A 19,977-nucleotide genomic window follows, 5' to 3' on the forward strand; every position below is an offset into this window, starting at 1 on the left:
TAGAATCCAAACCCAAGATTGTGTCATCTAGCATCACTCTCTCTCCTGTTCCCTCTAATTCCCATCAACAGCTAACTCCTGAAATTAGCCCCATCCCCCTATCATGGCCAGTGGAGACAGTTCAGAAAAGATGGATGGGGTATGAATGGGCAGCAACAAGCAGGACATGAGTGAAATCTAGATGACTCCCTCTCCATACAGAATGTAAATTCTTTGCAATCTTTGCAATCTTTTCACTTCTGTCTTTGTAGCCCTAACACCTTGCAAGTACCTGGCAAAGAACAGACATTTAACAAAATCCTTTGTTACTGATGGATCTCTCCTCTGTAGACCCTCTCTTTACCCTCCCTGTAGAGAAGAGGCCTTCTTTTCTGTAAACTCATGGTGACAGAAATCTTAGCTCTCAAGGAGAGCTATACAATCTCTCCAAAGCAAATGCTCAGGATGCTGTGACAATAGACCAAGTTTTCAGGGGGTGCTGGCCACTGCTGCTCTTTTCCCTTCATATGAAATACAAAGATTATGTTCACGAAGAGGCCACCAAAAAGATGATTCGGGTTCCTATGGCGATTTCCCGCCCTGCCCTAAGAAGTCTTGGCTACTAGCAGTGCTCAGACCCGACACCAGGTGGGGACAGGAAGAACTTCCCAGGATTTTCTCTGACACTTGGGACTGGGAAGACATTGAAAACCACACCTGTATTCAATTATGTTTAACAGGGTACAGTTTTCACACACTCCCAAAGGGTTTTCTTGATGGGGGAAGGGGTAAAGGTTTATACTTAGCATATAGGACAGGGCAGCCATCTCAAGAAACTGACTTATCATCCACAGATCCTCTTCCCTTCCCTGTGGTGGCCTGTCTCGTCTCTGATCACTATTTCTGGGCTTCTTTGCAGCACTGCATATTTTGCCAAAGTTTCTACACGCTCCTTTCAGGTCTCGCTCCCCAGGGAGACCCTCTCCTTCCTTTCACACATCTCCCATTTAAAAGGACAGGTCTCCAGAATGGAGTGACTCCTAGCAGATGAGGGGCACAAGTCAGCACAGACTAGGAAGCAGCATCATGTTGCTCCAGCCAACCTGTCCCCACTCCAGACTAGTGCTAGACAATCATTTCTCCAGCACCACCCTTTAGCCCAGTGTGTCAAGTCCAGTGATTACGTATATTGAGAGGGTAAACCTGAAGACTGAGGTAAAGAGTATTGGGACTAAAGAGACCTGGCTTCTAACTCCAGTTCCACCACTAATAGTTGTACAAGCAAGACATTAGCTGTGTGACCCTGGGCAAGTCACTTAACCTTATCTGCCTCAGTTTCCATATCTGTAAAATGAGCTAGAGAAGGAAATGGCAAACCACTCCAGTATTTTTGCCAAGAAAACCTCAAATGGGATCATGAAGAGTCTGACACGACTGGACCTCAGTTCTCTCATGTGTAAAATGAAGGAGTTAGACAAGATAATCTCCAAGGTCCTTTCTAGGGCTGATATTTTATGAATTTCTGATATAGCAAAAAGTTAACCACTATTTCCCTGATTCTCAGCTTACAAAATTTCCTGCCACATAAAAAAATAAATCCTTCGCCATCTTCATTGAGACTAGAGCTTAATCCCACTCCACCCTCACCCCTCAAGATCATGACATCCCTGCCAGGACCTTCTATCTGGATAATCTGGTGTGGCATAGTTGAAAGAACAGTTAATTTCTGGTCTCAAATCCTGATTACTTAGTACCCAAGTAACCCGGGACACATAATTTTAATCTCTCTAGGAGCAAGTTTGATTATCTACTAATGATATGAGCGAGTAGTATCTATCTAACGTTCCTTCTACCTCTAAATCCTATGATTTTTCTCTCATTATAAAAGGACCCTAGGTTCCTTTAATTTTTCCAGGCCTACCCCTAGAGGGCTACTGAGCTCAAACTGTCCTCTGCTTTTCTCCCCATCTTCCTTCAGAGGGACTTTTCCCCAATCCTGGTCTCACCTGAGCCACAGACTAACCTGGGTGAGAGGTGGGAGGCTGGACCCTTTTGTGGTTAGGTTTCGTGGGACTTAGTCTCAGTTGTTACTAGGAGAATTGGGTGGATACTGAATGTGAATTAGGGTAACAGGAAGAAAGATTCTCTACACACAGATACACATATGCATCATCCCTCCCTCCCCACCCACTCCCCACGCACCCCTTTCAGCTGTCTGTGGAGCTCTGCCCAGAAAGGTAGATCCAGAGGAATGCAAGCCCAGAACAGCTGCATCATACCTTAAATAGAGTTGGACACAGCTGTAGTAAGGAACAGAGAGAAGAGGACAGAAATAAGTAGGAACAACCTTCTTAACTCTGCCTGGAGCTCTGGCATCCCTGTTAACCCCCAGCCCTAAATCTCCCACAATGAGGGATCCCTGAGGGGCACAGGTCACAAATCCAGATATGTGTATACCCAGGAATTGGGCTTCAATGTGGTATTAAGTCTCTGCCCAGCTGTCTAAAGAGAAGCTGCCTCTGTATCCAAGGGGCCTCCCAGACCCTGAAACAGTTGCCAAAAGCTGAAGTCTGCACAATGGACCAGCTGTCCCAACCGTGAGCCTCAGACACAGACAACTGGGCTCCTCACAAGCCAAACAAAAGAGACATTCAGGACCACAGATACACACTTAGATTCCACATCCAAAGACCCTGAAGGACCAGGCAACTCCACTTCTCTAGCTGGCAGTTAGATGATGTCCCAATTATTCAAAAGTGGTTTTGATGAGCAACGGGGAGGGCATGAACCTCTCTGGGTTGGCATCACCCATTTCTTTCCTGAAGCTAATATAATTTTGCCTTAATGTATAGTTTTTCAGGAAAAATTTACCCCCAATCAATCAGACAAAATTTATCAAGTATCTACTACAGATATCCACAGATATACACTATGTCAGTGTCTCAAGGAAAGATAAAATGGTTACCAATAAGAGTAAGTTTTCTTGAGCCTAAAACAGGATTGTCCCTCTATTCTACCCAGTGAATCTCTGAATTTAACCAGACTGGAGCCTTAGTTTTATTCACAATTTTATATATCCTCAAATGAGTCAACGGATGGCTCAGGGGAGGAAAAAAATACTTTTACATCTTTGAAACTACAGAATGTCAGAGCTGGAAAAAAAAACCCTAAAGATCATGTGGTTCAACTCATTTTACAGATGAGAAAATTGAGTCCAGGTGATTGGCAAAGATGGTGGAGTAGTTATTTTCTGCAACCTTTTCCAACCCCAAAACTTTAAAAAAAAATATATATGCCAGGTATAGAATAACCACAGCTGAATCTATAAGCTATGAATACAAAGACACCATACAAATTAAAAACCTCAATGAAATAACATCAGAAAATCTAAATACTTAGAACATCCCTGTTTCCCCTTCTCCAAATTCCTCTACCCCATGCCCCAACATATGTGTATGTGTGTGTATATACACACACACTCACTCACTCACTCTACCCAGGCAATGAGGAAAAGAACTCTTGGAGGGCTAAGCCTCAGGCTAACTAGGTTACAGCAATAGTTAGGTTGTGCCTAGCCCCCACACCACGAGCAACTCAGTATGAACCCTTCAGCCTCACAAGAAGTAGCAGACACTGATTTTACCCTGCCACATGTAGGAAAGGGAGAGTAATCTGAGAAGGAATCTGCCCAAGGAAAAAGAGACCAGAGATCCAGCTGAAAGGCAGTCCTCTCCTTCTAGAGTTTACTCTGGGCAGAAACCAGGACTCGGTCCCCAACATCCCCAGAAAAGGCTGTGGACCCTCAGCCCAGCAAACTGTTCAAAACGGGAAGGGGCTAAAGAGTGTGGAAGGAAACCAAGGAAAAGTTCCTGAGAACATAAGAGAAAGGCTGAAAGACCAAAAGGTCAAGGGAGAAAGGGTAAGTAAAAACCAAGCTCACAAACAGATAAACCAACAGAGAAGCTCATAAAGAGAAACAGAATGAGTGAAAACTCAAAGGTCAAAACAGTGTGAACAAGCATTATGCCACAAAAGAAAATGAACCAAAATTCCCTAATTGAAAAGAAAATTCTGCAGGCTCCCCAGAGAGTATAGAACAATAGCAGTAAACTATAAGATGGCTCAAAAGAGAAATAAAACTGTTAAAGGAAAACATGAGGAATGATAGTAAGTCAGAAATAAGATTCTGGACACAAAATTGGGAGGAAATGGCAGAGTACAGAACTTAGGAAACATGACAGAGATTCACTCCAAAGAAGAAAATGAATCAGGATCTCTGAAAGAGAAAATGACAAATTTAGAGCATACGAATACAGAAGTAGAAGAAAAACGGTCAGAAGAGAGACAAGAGCAGCAAAATTAGAAGAGTATATGAATTCTGTAAAAACCAAAGTGACTGAACAAGATATGAAGTGATAACTTAATTGCAATAGTTCTCTTAGAAGTACAGAAAGAAGGCAATTGAAATACTGAGAGGAGGGAGGTTGAGCGAAAGGAGAAAACCGGAGGTGAGTAGAATATCTGACCAGAAAGCACTACAAACAACAGAAAAAAAAGGTGAATAAGCATAATTACTGAAAAAAGATGAATTAATGAAACCAATTCTCCCATGTTTATTGGTTATTGTTAATTTTTTAAAGAATGAAACTGAACTGAAGGATAAAAGGAAAAAAATATAGATCACCAAGGGACAAAAAGGCCCTAAGATGCTAGATTTAAAGGAAATTTAAAGAATGGGGTGGTGGGTGGTGGAGGAAGAGCTGAATTAATGCCATAGACTAAATCCAGAATCCCTTATTAATGAATTGTTATCCTTTGTGGCAGGGATATCATTGCAGGAAGCCATAGAGATCAGGACACTGGAGGTAAAGGGAAATTGCTCCCCTATCAAGTCCACATGTAAACACTATATTGATAAAAAAATTTTAAACGTCTCAACATGAGTTGGAACTGTAGGAGAATAGGATAAAAGCTATGCAGGAGAGGGACTGGGAGGGGAAATAGAACGGAGGTTAGGGGAAAAGAGAATCACAGAAGGTGAAAGGTGCCACTAAAGAGCATTGCTGTAAGAGGGAAGTTCTATGTCTATGATGTGAAAGAGAAAACTTATGTGTTTTATTTGGGGGAATTTTCAAATTAGGTAACCACTTCTCTGAGAAAAGGGTGTATCACTAAGGACTTCATCCCATCCCAGACAGCACGCAGTGATCAAAGTAAGTGCATTGGAAATGACAGAGGGTGATTTCTACCACATATGACAATGCTTCTATTCACAATTTCTCAATGAATTAATAGTTCTACGTATGAGGAAGGTAGATAATAGGGAAAATGCAATAAAATCTATAAATGCCATAGAAATCTGATAAAGCAGAGTTGATTCTTTGGAAGCTCTCCTTCATGATGGACACGGAAAGAATAAGGAAGGAGCAATTAAAGAAAAGCACAGTCCAGAATTCAGAACAGACAAGAAGAAATGAAAATAATTTAGCAGATAAAGGAAAGTGTTGTGAAAAGGGTCACAACAGAAGAGTGTTATTTAAAATAAGAGGTTTGAGTGGGATGATGGGTGAAAAGAAGACCTCTTTTTAATACATATTTAAATGGGCCAGAAAAGAGACAAAAGAGAAGGATAAGTAAATAAATAAAGGAATGAATGAATAAATAAATTTTGTTTTTGTTGTTCAGTTGTTCTGACTCTTTGTGACCCCAGTTGGGGTTTTCTTGGCAAAGATACTAGAGTGGTTTGCTAGTTCCTTCACCAGCTCATTTTACGAATGAGGAACTGAGACAAACAGGATTAAGTGACTTTTCCAGGTTCACACAACTAGTAAGTATCTGAGGCCACATTCGAACTCAGGAAGAAAAGTCTTCCTGGCTCCAGGCCTGGTACTCTATCCACTGCGCCACCTAGCTGCGAATAACAGATGGACAAATGGATGGATAGATGGATGGATAAGTAAAAATGTAAATAAATGGACAGAACAACAAACTGACAAGTAGGAAGAAAAAGAAATTAACTACTTCAGTAAATTCAAGGAACTTGGAATAGGGCAGATAGGAACAGAAGAGATAGCCTATCCAAAGTAGTTCAACCAAAATTAATCTGTGGAACAAGGAGCTGGCTTAAAAGAAGAAAGGAATAAAATTCAGCACAAGATAAATGAAAAAATGCTGGCCTAATAGTAACAATTTTCAATGTGAATGGTTAAACAGTCCAATAAAATTAAAGTGGTAGAATAGATTTTTTTAAATGGGTTAAAAAGCACATGCAGATTTTTTTGTTTTTAAAAAAAGGAAGCCGAAAGAGAGTAAATAACCTACCAAGCATCATATAACCAGTTCCTGGAAGAAGCAAAGCAAGAACCCAAGGCATCAGATGCCCAGACCGCTGTGCTTTTCTTTATATCCTACTTCATTTGGAGTCTAGGCCTCTTCCCAAAACATGGGAAACAGGACCACGAGGCACCTCTAAAACCACTGACTACTACTACATCACTTCTAGTCCCCCACTGATTCTTGACACCTTATCCCATATCTCCCAAATAAACGAATATTTTTTAATGCTTTTGATTTGGGGGAAATCTGAGAAGTCCTTACATGTATTTAACACTTTCTCTCCTCCTGCCCTCACCACCCTCCCACACTGATCTTTCAGTCTATGGAGCAACCTTTGACGTAGCTTTGAGCCCAAAACAGTACGGTATTTGTACATATTATCCAGATCTATCTCACAGAGCAATTAGAGCTGGGTAAATGAATTCTAGAATCATGGAATGTCAGAACTGGAAAAATCTGGGTGACCTTGTTTCTAAATTAGGACAATAATAATAACTTGTACCCATAGGACACTTGTAGGTTTTCAAAGGCCTCTAGTCACAACTCTGTGATGCTAGTACTGAAAATATTTTACAGATGAGGAAAATAATCCAGAGACTTAAGTGATTTGTCACAGAGCTAGAGTGGTAGAGCCAGAGTTCAGACCCAGGTATCCTAATTAAGGACAGTGTTTTCACTGTATCATCTCAGTCACATGAGTTGCATAAACTCTGGAGCCAAGTATTCCAAAGATATCAAAGAAAAAGAAAAAGGAACCATATGTATGTAAATATTTATAGCAGTTCTTTTTGTAGTAGCAAAGAACTAGAAATTGGGGGGGGGATGTCCATCAATGGGAAATGGCTGAATAAGTTATGATATATATGGTATAAGAAACGATGAAGCAGATGGTTTCAGAAAAACCTGGGAAGACTTATATGAACTGATGCAAAGTGAAGTGAGCAGAACCAGGAGAACAATGTATATAATAATGGCAATATTGTAACAACAATCAAATGTGAAAGACCTGGCTACTCTGATCAATACAATGGTCCATGACATTGACAAAGAACTCATGATGAAAAATGCTATCTACTTCCAGAGACAGAACTGATGAACACTCAGTGCAGACTGAAGGATATTTTCTTTCACTTTATTTTTCTTGCTTTTTTTTTTCTTTTATAACATGGCTAACATGGAAATAAGCTTTGCATGACTCCATATGTATAATGGGTATCATATTTCTTGCCTTTCAATGGGTGGGGGAAGAGCTGTTGGAAGGGAAAGAATTCAGAACTGGAAATAAAAAATAAATTAAATATAGGACACATACACACAAAAAGATAATAAGTGAAGGATTCAAATCAAAAACAAACAAACAAAAAACCTTAAAGTGCAGAAGGCACAGGAAAGGGAGAAGAGCATAGCTGAATTTCATATTCATTGCTTCCAATGTGTACCCAGAGATGACAAAGCAAAAGGCTTCTAAAAGGCACTTCCTTATAAGGAAGCCCTGGCAAATTTTGATTGCATAGAAGCCTGAACCTGGAAGACAGGCTTCCATCGTGAAAGGGCAGAGAAGCAGAAACCCAAATTTTCTGCAAAAACACTTCCCTATCCCACATTACAGCCCACCAATGCATGGAGCACCGGGGGCTGGGAAGAACAAGGAACAGAAAGAGGATAATAGAATCATAGGTTTAGAGTTGGAAGAGACCTCAAAGGCCATCTAGTCCTACCCCCTCAATTTAACAGATGAGGAAACTGGGCGCAAGAAAAGTAAATTGCCCAATGTTAGCAAGGTAGTAAGTAGGATTTGAACCCGGGTCCTCTGACTTTAGATTGATTACTCTATCTACAATACCAGAGAGGTTCCTTGGGCTCTGATCTCAACAAGTGATCCCACTTCAGACTTTAGGAACAATAATGGAACGAACTGAGAAGGAGTAGGTCTCTTTTGAAAGAAGGAAGGAAAAAAACAGCTGGGGACTGCAAGGAAGGAGGGAGTCAGTAGCATAAAAGAAAAACAAGATAGGACCAGTGTAAAGCAGGGATCTGGTTTCACCCTGGCCCCAGGCCACAAAAAATTATTAGGAGCTGGTTCCATGGGGGAGGGGAAAGAGTCTGCAGGGCACTCTGCTGAAAAAAGGAAACCCACTATACCTAACCTCTCTTTTTTACTCCATTCCACTCCCATGGTACATGCAGGTCCCCATTTTTTTTTAAACTGTACTAGCCCTCCTAGACCCACTTGCTTTCCTTTCCATTTCAGGCTGAAAATCTTGCACCACATTTTGCTAATGTAGCATACCATCCAAATCAGTCTGAAGAATGCCAAACAGCACTGCCCATACTAAGAAATGTCCACCCTAAAGACAAGTTTCTCAGTTTACGGCAGACTTTCCAAAATGAGAAAAAAGGCTGGGAAGGCATTTAGATGAGTCATTCTATTTTCTGCATCTATTTGCAAAAGTTCCTCTAAACAATCACTGGTGCTGTTTCAATGTCCAGCTTTGCAAGACTGCCTAATCTACACTACCATACCTGTAATGGAAGATAATAAGGGTCATCTTTACCCTTGGTCCAATGTAACCATGTGGCAGACTAGGGAAGGCAGTACTCAAGACAGCACTGGATTTGTTTGAATCTCAGCTCTACCCTACACCCCAACTTTCCAGTTTTCTTACACCTTATACAACTCTCCTCCCTTCCTATTCTACACTTGCTGTGACATTGGCCTCCATGATGTTCCTTGAGCGAGAGACTTCATCCTGTGACTGCAGGTATTTTCACTGGCTTTCCCCAAGCCTGGAATGCTCCCCCTCCTCTTCTCTGCCTCTGGGCTTCCCTGGCTTTTCTTCAAATACCGGCAAAAATCCCATCTTCTATAGGAAGTCTTTTCCAAACCCCTGTAATTTGAGTGCCTTTCCTCTGTTGATTATTTCCAGTTTATCCTGTAAATAGCTTATTTGCATATAGTTGTGGTTATATCCTCTCTCCCACTGACTGCGAGTTGTCTTTTGCCTTTCTTTGCATCCCCATAGCTTAGTACCCTACCTGGCACATAGTAGGTGCTTAATAAGAGTCTAATGATTGATTGATGACTTCTTTGCAAGTCAGATACTCTTATTTCCTCCCCTGCTTCCTACTGCCCAGTGATTATGAATTCTGTTTCTTCAATGTCAAACAAGAAACATGTATTAAGCACCTACTATGTGCCAGGTACTGTGGTAAGTGCTTAGCTGTCTCTGGCTAGTACAGTAAAAGGAAAGTATCCCAGAGTCAAGATATTTTATTTCCTTCCCCCATCCCCCCCAGCTCAATCCCAAAGGTATTAAGAATTATTGCCACATTCCTCCCTCAACCTCCATGGCATTTCTATATGACCTAACAGTAATAAATCTAGAGTTCTCCTTAATTATTACAAATATGACAATATTAGAACTCTAAAATTAAGAACAATATTTTTTTAAGTGTAAAGTGGGAGTAGGGGGTGAAATTTTGTTCTTTCCACCCTCAACTTAGTTGATGTTATCATCTTTGTCACAGAGGAAGAGGCATTGATGTATTAACACCCAGCATCCCCTTAAAAAGTATGAACATTCTCTCTCTCTCTCTCTCCTCTCTCTCTCTCTCTCTCTCTCTCCCCCCCTCCTCCTCTCCCCCTCTCCCCCCTCCCCAACATTACTGAATAAGTAATGATTCACCTTACTGTCTACATCTGCATGGCCCTCCCAGTCTCAGTCTTTAAAAAGCACTACAGTCCGTTTCAGTCTGTTGAAGACAAAGTTATCAGTCAAAGGAAAACCTAGCTTTTTATCTCATGTGGGGGAGGAGGGGATTTTCTATCGTTCTACTACTTATTAGCCATGGCATGGCCTTCAATTTCCACCTCTACTAGTGGAATGGGGTCCCAGAAGGCAAATACTACCCTTAGGTCCTAGGGTTCTCTAGAGTCCTAACACCATAACTCATTAGCCCCCACCAGTATGCTTCACTTTAACAATCAGCTAGTAGATACAATTAGCTTATAGCAAAGGCATTTACCAAGATGTCATAGTAAAAAGAGTAACTATAAACATTCCTCCACCCCCCCATAAACACTTCTCTCTCTATGACTGAGTCAGAAAGGAGCAAGTCATTGGATGAACAATGATTAGCCAAGATCTCAGATGATACGTAAATCAAAAGTCCAGGCAGTTTGATCCAGTTGAGGGAAAGGGCCAGCAGCCAGGAAAGAATTCAGCTCTCTACCTCTTAGAGTGGAGAGGAAGGGATTATCTCCCCTGTCTCCCAATCCACAGATCATGGAGTCAAACAGTAGAACTACTCACCCAGAAAGAGACATTCCATCCAACAACTGGAGAGTCAGTTCAAGAGAGTAAAGGAGTGACCAGGTGTTAACACATTAACACCTCATCATCTCTTATTACATCCTATGGCTACATTTACTCAGTTGGGGTAGTATAACAAATCTTTCTCTTCACCATCCACACACATAATGCTTTATCTTTTTCAAACGGCTTTCCATACAATACCTCCATGAGTTAGATAGGAGTTCCTATTTTACACTTGAGGAAACTGAAGCTTAAATAGGTTAAGTGACTCACCCATAGTTATATGGTTACTGAGTGATAGAGCCAGGACTAAGATCCATCTTGTGACTATAAGTGCAGAGCTTCTTTTTAACACACCATTGCTAGCTGCCTAACTTCATTACAGAGATACACTTTGTTCTCCTGTTCCTAAAACTTAGCTCCCTTTGAGTTAGTCAAGTGGTTAAGACAGGGCTGGGGAACCTGGAGCCTGGATGCCACAGTCAAAGGACCACACTTAAGGACCTAGAGGGCCACACTTGAGGACCTAGAGGGCCACATGTGGCCTCAAGACCACAGGTTCCCCAACTCTGGGTTAAGATAATGGATTGTTACTACACTATTCTCTGCATCTGTGTATTTGAATTCTACCTTCACCAGTGGTAGCAAGGAACACTTGATTAGAAGTCAGGATGCTTGGATTCTGGACTTGGCTCTGCTACTGACTAGCCAAGTTACAGAGCCCCATTCTGAGCCTCAGTTTCTTCATGTGAAAAAAAAAGAGAAGATTGGACTAGATAATCTATAAGACCCCTTCTAGTTCCAAGGATCACTGATTTAGAGTTGGAAAGAACTGCAAAGATCATTTAGTCCAGGCATTAACCTGGCAACCATGAGCTTGGTTTTTTAATATTTTAATAACTATTTCAATATAACTAGGTACCTTTATGATCCAATGTGTTTTATTTTATGCATTTAAAAATTTGAGAAGAGGCATAAAGTCTTCACCAGACTGCTGAGGGTGTCAATGACACCCTTAGATTAAAAATCTAAGTTGACCCCTTCATTTACCGATGATACTGGGGTCCAGAAACATAAAATGACTTGCTTGGAGTCGGACTGGCAGCAGAGGCAGGTACTTGGACTCCAGATTCAACTGTCTTTCACTTGACCATACTGCTCTGACATTTTGAAGTTGTAGGGTATATCCCTTGGCAGAGCATAGCAGTTACTGTACTCACAGTAACTACCCAGTGAATATTTATTAACAATGGAATTCAGCTCTTGAGGGCAGGGTCTGTTTTTCACTTAGACTTAGTATCCCTAGCACCTAACACAGTGTTAAGTGCCTAATAAATGCTTTTGGATTGGATTGGAGGATGATGTATTTATTTCTACCACCTAAGGGCAGTGTACACTTTATAACTCTGTTAACTAAGTTCTAAGGAGAAATTGTTAACACAGTTCTAAGGCCTTTAGCACCACCCCCCACCCAAGCCAGTCCCAACACTGCACACAGGTTCATAGTTGTTAGCACATTGGCATCACCCCCAACAGGGGTCTAGTCAAAATCTCAGGCAGTGGTAGAGCTACTTTTAACCAAGCCTCTGTCTTTCCCAAGAGAAAGAGTTGTTGCCAATTGTGTGATACACGCCTTTTGTCATAGCAAATCAAGTCTGATGGATGTTCTCAAGGGCCATGTCCTGTCTGATATAGATCTGAGCTTTAAAACCTTGCCATTCAGAGTAACAAAGATCCAGCCACATAAAATTAAGTGGCTGAACTAATAAAGTATCACCACTGGGAGGAAGCTGCTGCTCCCAACCTACCCTGGAAATACCCTGACTTCAACCTCCCTTTTGATACTAACAACATATCATCACCTCCTTTGGTAGCAAGGTTATTAAGAGCAGCCTAGCACTCATGCAGAGACAGGGTTGGAAGGGGGCGAGATACAGGCTGGGTTTCCACTGGGCAAAGATGACTTGCTCACAAGGAAAACCTGATTCAGCATTTTTGTTCATATAAAGAAACCAACAACCTGAAAATGAGAGGGAAGTCCCTTATTCCCCAAGGAACCTAAAGTCTAAGTTTGAGGACATGAAAGGGGATACACATTGCTTTCTACAGATGTGTCAGCACATCTCCTGGTTCAAGGGCCATGTAGAACACACGCACAAACACTGCCTGGGACTGCCCACTTCACTTCCACTTTGGCCAAAAAGGAAGGTACCATATGCTTCTCCTATTGCTTAATTTATCTCCATTCATCTTATCAACAGCTACCCAGGGTTCTCACATGGGAATACTAGACTAGAGCTTAGGAAGGAACTTAAAGGTTCATTTTGTCCTTCCTTCCTGCACTCCGGCAGGACTGTACCTTACTCTCACAGCTCTCCAAGGCAAGCATCATAAAATCTACTTGGAAGGGACTTCAGAAGTCATCTGGTCTCATCTCCCAACCAATGTAAAAATCCCTTCTATGACAACCCAAGAGATCCCTCACTTAAACATTCCCAGGGATAGGAAGATCATTATTTTGTAAGACAGCCTATTCCACTGTTGTGGGGGAAAAGCCAAAAAAGTTTTGGTACCATCTTGAATTCCATAACTGTACCATTCTGGACTTCCATGGCTGAGATTACGCAACACTTCTTTCCCATAATTATTAGCATTGAACAATCTTTATAGGAATACAAGTCTTTATTCTTTCTCTAACCTCTTCCATGCCTCTTCTGTGGCAAAGTAAGGATTTTATTCAATCTGCAGCTACTCTTCATCTTCCTCACAATAATCCCTTCAAAGATGTCTTCTTCCTCAGCCTTTTCTTCTCTGATTCTGAACTTTAACATTTTCTAACTGCTGGTATTTTGAATTAATATCAACTGATGGCAAATTTTCATCAGCCCACAACATTTTTATTGTCAAAATACCTTACTTCTTAAAAACTTACTCTTTTGCCTTATGTCCTGACCTCCCATTCTTTCCACTTACACCCATCCACTGACATAAGCTTTCTCCCCTGCCCCTGATCTGAGCCACCTAAAAGCTATTGCATACGAGGACTATGGAGAGTATAACAGTCTTGGGTAAAGAAGGTATATGTTTTACCAGCCTTCACTATAATTTGGGGTAAGACATACTGCTCTAATTTGTCTCCACTGGTAGCCCGCTGTAAATTTGCTGCTATGTTCCCTTCCTCCAGAGTTCTACAAACAAACAGTTCTGGCCCACCACCCACACCAAAATCCAAGGCCCAGATTCTTTCCTACTTACCCTCCATGCTCTTTGGTGGAATATCAGCCGCCACAGGCTGGGACTTGAGTTCCAACCTTTTCTGCTGAGGAGAAGGTGGAGCGTGTTCTGAATTTTCCACAGGTCGAATGGGTGGGGGTGAGGCATCAGCTGCCTTGGTGACCTGGATCTCAACCCGCTTTGGGACTGCCTCAGCTAGAGGGACAGCAAAGGCATCCGGTCTTCGCTGGGGCAACTCAGGGATCTTCGACACTGGAGCATCCATCCTCCTCAGGGAGGGTTCCTGGGGTTTGACTACTGTAATCTCGGTTCTTCTGGGAGATGGCTCTGGGGTCTTATGCCCCAGCACCTCAGCTCTTTTGAGGCTGAACCGGGATGGCCCTGTGCCACTAGAGTTCTCTACCTGCTTAGAGGAGATATCGATGGAGATCTCCGTCCTCCGTGACACAGGCTCACTTTTGGGTCCAGAGAGCTCGATTCTCCTTAGGGAGGGCTTGGGGGACTTCTGGACTGGGGAGTCCACATGGCGGGCAGATGACTCAGAGTTCTTCACACCAAGGTCCTGGAATTTCTGTGTGGAGCTGGCAACAGTGGTACGGAGGAGTGGTGTCTGCATCCGCCGTGGTGGTGTAGAGTTGGGTGTCTCGACCTCCTCGACCTCAAAGGATCTCTTCAAAGCTGAAAAGGAAGAAATCAGAATGTGGGTAAGTTGCTGGTGCTTGATCCTCACTCTAACTTGAACATCCTGCCAAGGAAAAAGCAGGGCCCTTACTGGAGTAAATTAGCAAAGAGCACTAGGTTGAAATTCCCAAATTTTCTCAGGTTATGACAACCGCTTTTCCTTCCCTATCACAACCCAACTGTGTCCCCTCCCCACCCCCACACACACACCAAAGAGAGAAAAACCTTCAACACTAAGCATAGACCATATGATGACAATGACAACCTTTCAAGTTTGCAAAATGCTTTATATACATTAGTTCATTTGTTTCTCACAACAACACTGGCAAATTTTATAGCTTTTGTTACACCTATTTTTATAGATGAGGACACTGAGGTTCGGAGAGGCTTTCTCAGGGTAACAGCTGGTAAATGTCTTGGTCCTGGATTGGATCACTTCCTGTGATTGCTGGCATATAAAATGTCTTATTCAACATCTGACTACAGCCTGAAGTCTCCACAGTCTTTTCTTTGGGGGGTTTATGCAGCAATTCCATGCAGTGACCCAGCCATCTCCCTTGGGAAACCCTCTCAGTGGTTACTCACTTCTGAGAAGGGAGTTGGGGGGGATGGGGCAGGTCTGTGAATGCTCAGTCCTCCAAACATATGCACTTGTCAGAGTTTCTGTAACCGCTTTCAGAAAAAGAGAACCAGCTGCTTCTATTTAAAAGGACCAGAAAAACCATCCACGTGGCAGCTACTCAGATGTTACTTCCCCCACAAAGGAAAGAGCCTCAGTGCCAGTTTTGTCATTTTGTTGGGACTCCAGGACACTGATTTGGGGGTAGGGAGAGAACCATGCTGTTTTTAGAGGATTCCCTCCTCTCCACACCCTACCAACTTACTGAAGTTCTGTACAAAACAAAATAATGAACTGCCACTGCCTGTGCCTTTGTCCCCAGTTCAGTCCCCATCACAGACTTTCCTGATTTATTGCAGGTTAATTCAGGATGTTGTAAGACAATCAGTTGCAGATGACAGGGATGGGGATGGTGCCCCAAGTAGAAATCATTACAAAAGGAGGCATGGAGGAAGATCAAAGGTTTATCCAGCATCATAAAAGGGTAGAGTGGGAGGCCCACAGAGAAAATTCTCCCCTCTTCAGTCCTTTTGGTCAATTCTTAAAACTCTTAATTAACACAAAGAGTACTCCTCCCACTTCCTGTTACTCCCCAACACTAGCTAGGCTAGAACAGAAATAAAAATGGGCTGCTCCAAGACATTGTGCAATAGTCTTCCAGTTGGTCTTCCTGCCCGAAGTCTGCCCTCATTCCAGTCTATTTTCCACTCAGTTGCCAAAGTGATCTTCCTAAAGTGCAGGTTTGAATATGTCACTCTACTACTCAATAATCTCCGATGGCTCCCTACTACCTCCAGGATCAAACAGAAAATCTTCTGTTTGACTTTTAAAACCCTTCACAATCTAGATTTTTCCTATACTTCCAATCTTACTGCACATCATTGCCTTCCACTTACTCTATGATCCAGTAATACTAGCATCCATGCTGTTCCTCAAGCCATCTCACAACAAAATGCACTTTTGGTGTCTGTCCCACATGCCTAGAATTCTTTCCTCACCTCTGCCTGCTGGCTTCATTGACTCCTTTACACAAGACTCTGCTAAAATCCCACTTTCTGCAAGAAACCTTTCCCGGTTCTCTTCAATGCTAGCTTCTCTCTAAGGTTACCTATAATTTACTCTGTATCTTGTATGTACATAGTTGTTTGTATGTTGCCTCCCCCACTGGAGTGGAAACTCCTTGAAGACAGGGACTATTTTGCCCTTCTTTTTATCCCCAATGTTTAGCATAGTGCCTGGCACATAGTAAACACTTAATAAGTGCTTATTGACTTGAAAGAGGCTGGATAATGACAGGATTCCAACTCAGATTAGACCAGATGGCCTCTAAGGTCCTTCCAAACTCCAAGATTCTGTAATTCTTCTCCTATGTAAGCAGTAATTAGTTCTGAAGGGTCTTCACAGAATCATGAAATGTTAGAAATAGGAGGGACAGTGATTGTCTAGCTAATTCCTTCATTCTAATGAAGGGATTGATGGAAATAATTCATTTTGATGAAGATGAGGAAACTGGAGAAGGAAAGAGATTTGCCTAAGGTACACAGTGGCAAAGCTAGTATTGGACCTGAAATCTCCTGATTTCGAGGTTAATAGTTTTTCTTTTTTAAAAAAAATATAATCTTCTATTTTTTGATTATTCTGAACTTGACAAACATCAAACATGATACTAAGAACAGGAAAAGAGGATTGTAGTCTATTACATAGTTTCCATTTCTTTCAAAATTATATAATACCTCCAACACATTAGTTTCAAAGTATTCCTGTTTCCCTCTGAACCTCCTTCTCTTCTCTTCTGTGTATTTAAAAATGTTTCATTGACATTCTTCTTCACATTGCTACTGTTTGTCCTTCTTCCTTTCCAAATTTGTACTTCCATTTAAGTTTACATGAATAAAAAAATGGCAAGATAAATAAACAAAATAAATCTGTATACTGGCCAGCTCCAAAAAATGTATCACTCGATATTTTGAATCCATCACCTCTGTCAGACCAACTGCTTTATCATTAATCTTCTGGTGTTTGGTCGACTATTACACTAAATTAAGTTCTTAAATCTTTCAAATTTGTTTTTCTCTATAATTTTGTAGTTATAAATTGCTGTTATGGTTCTGCTCAGTTAGTTCATAGATCCTTCCGAGGCTTCCCTGACTCTATCCCTTTCATAATTCCTAATGGCATTTCTTTTATCTAATGATATTCCATCACATTGATAGACCACAACTTGTTCTGTCATTCCTCGGGTGAGTTTTGTTTCCAGTTCTTTGCTACAACAAGAAGTAGTTTCTATTGTTGCTCAGTCATCCCCAAGTGACCCCATGGACCTTAGCACACCAGGCTCTCCTATCCTCCACTATCTCTCAAAGTCAGTCCAAGTTCATATATGTTGTTTCCATGATACTATCCACCTATCTCATCCTCTGGCATCCCTTTTTCTTTTTGCCTTCAATCTTTTCCAAGATCAGGGTCTTTTTCCAATGAATCCTGTCTTCTCATTATGTGGCCAAAGTATTTAAGCTTCAGCTTCAGTATTGGACCTTCTAGTGAATAGCCTGCATTAATTTATTTAGGTATTGACTGATTTCATCTCCTTCCTGTCCAAAGGACTCTTGAAAGTCTTCTCCAGAACCACAATTCGAAAGCATTGATTCGGCAGTGCTCAGCATTCCTGCTCTACAGGAAAAACCATAGCTTTGACTAGACAGACCTTTATCAAAAAGATGATGTCTCTACTTTTTAGTATGCTGCTACCATCAGACCACATAGGTCTGACCTAAATAATATCTCTTATGAATATGAAGTAGAGATGATGAAGATTTAAGGGATTTGATCTGGTACATAGAGTACCCAAAGACGTATGGATAGAGGTTTGCGATATTGTACAGAAGGCGGCAACAAAAAACATTCCAAAGAACAAGAACAAGGAAACAAAATGATTGTCTGATGAGCCTTTCCAAATAGCTGAAGAAAGAAGGAAAGCGAAAGATGAAGGAAAAGGGGAAAGACATTAACAACTGAATGCATAATTCCAGAGAATAGCAAGGAGAGAGAAGGTTTTCTTAAATAAGCAAGGCAAAGAAATAGAAAAAAACAAAAGAATGAGAAAGACAAGAAATGTCTTCAAGAAAATTACAAATGTATATGGGAAAGTTTCAGGCAAAAATGGGCATGATAAAAGACAAAAAGTGGTACTACAAATCTTTGTCTTTCCATGTGACCTTTCCCTCTCTGTTTGACCTCTTTATGGACATATGCCTAGTGGTGATCTCACTAGGTCAAAGTGTATTACGTTTTAATAACTTGGGGCATTAGAAGATAAGCTTCTTGACGGCAGGAACTGTCTTGCTGTCCTATCTGTATCTTCAGTGCTTAGCATTGTGCTTTGCACTTAGTAAGCATTTACTAGCAAACACTTTCTCCCTCTCTCCCTCCCCCTCCCTTTTTTTCTCTCCTTCCTTCCCTTCCTTCTTTCCTGTCTTCCATAGTTCCAAATTACTTCTCAGAATGACTACACCAATTCACAGCTCCAACAACAGTGCATTGACTCTACTTATTCTCCTGAATAAGAATTGCCATTTTCTTTTTTTTTTGTCACCTTTGCCAATCTTATGGCCACAGGGTGGAACTTAGCAGGTGTTTTAATTTTCATTTTTTTATTAGTAGTAATTTGAAATTTTTTTTAATATGGCTGCTGATACCTTAGATTTCTTTCTTTTTTTTGGAGAAAGAAAATGGCTCTTATTCTCAGATATTTAAACAGTTTCTTATATATCTGGAATAGGAGGACTTTATCAGAAAAATTTGCCACAAAGTTTTTTTTAAAAAACAAAACAAAACAAATTAACTGTCTCCTACTAATTTTAACTACATTGATTTTGTCTGTGTAGAAGCTTTTAGTCCTCTAAAACTACGCCCCCCAAAAAAGTAATTTTATGTTCCCTTTATCTTCTGTGATCCTTTCTTTCTCCCCAGTTTGTCATGAACTCTTCCCCTTATTCATTACTGCAGAAAGTACCTCCTCCTTTGCATCCAGAATTTGTTTATGTTGTGACCTTTTATATCTAGGTCATGTATCAATTTATAGAGTCTTGTAGTATATTATACCATTTGGTTTATTATGTAAGGTATGGGTCTAACCCTTATTTTTGCCAAGAAGCTTTCCAGTTTTCCTGGAGTTTTTGTGTCCCTCCCCCGCAATAGTGATTGACCCAAGTAGCTGGAATCTTTGAGTTTTCTGAACATTATGGTATTATGTTCATCTACTTCTGTATGGGCCAATATTCTATTTGATCACAATGGTCCTTTCCCTGCCCTTTAGGTAATCTAAGTCTTATTTAAAACTTAACTCATAAAACACAGGCCTAACTATGTCACCCCTCCTGCTCAAAAAGCTTCAGTGGTTTATTATTACCCTGTTGTCTCTAGGCTAAAATGAAAACTCTACTGTTAAACATTTAAAGCCCTTCAGAGCCTGCCTCTGGCCTAATATTCCAGGCTTATTTTTCATTACCTCCCTTCACATACTCAATGTTCAAACAAACAGGCCCATCCAGTATATTCCATCTCTTTTGCACATGCTCTCTTCCATGTCTAGAATTATCTCCCTATTTCCTACTTCTCACTCTTGGAATCAATCTCTGACTTCCTTCAAGGCTCAGCATAACCAAAATCCCCAACTCAAGGCCTTTCCTAAATCCTCTGAGTTGTTAGTACATCCTCCCATACCCTGGATTATTTTGCATTTACCTTGGATGTATTTGATACTGACTCATCTGTATACTTGTTGTGCTCCCATTCTTCTCACAACCACCACCA

General features: G+C 41.2%; 1 protein-coding gene across 3 annotated transcripts in view; it reads right to left on the reverse strand.

The window, feature by feature from the left end:
* Positions 1-19,977, reverse strand: part of SEPTIN9 (septin 9) — a 344,886-nt gene that overhangs the window by 133,648 nt on the left and 191,261 nt on the right. For all 3 annotated transcript variants that reach the window (XM_036753227.1, XM_036753229.1, XM_036753228.1), the window contains one exon: positions 13,887-14,543. In XM_036753227.1, coding sequence (XP_036609122.1) covers positions 13,887-14,543 — 657 coding nt within the window. The remainder of the gene's footprint in view (positions 1-13,886; positions 14,544-19,977) is intronic.

Source organism: Trichosurus vulpecula, chromosome 4, assembly GCF_011100635.1.
Source record: "Trichosurus vulpecula isolate mTriVul1 chromosome 4, mTriVul1.pri, whole genome shotgun sequence".
Lineage (NCBI taxonomy): Eukaryota > Metazoa > Chordata > Mammalia > Diprotodontia > Phalangeridae > Trichosurus > Trichosurus vulpecula.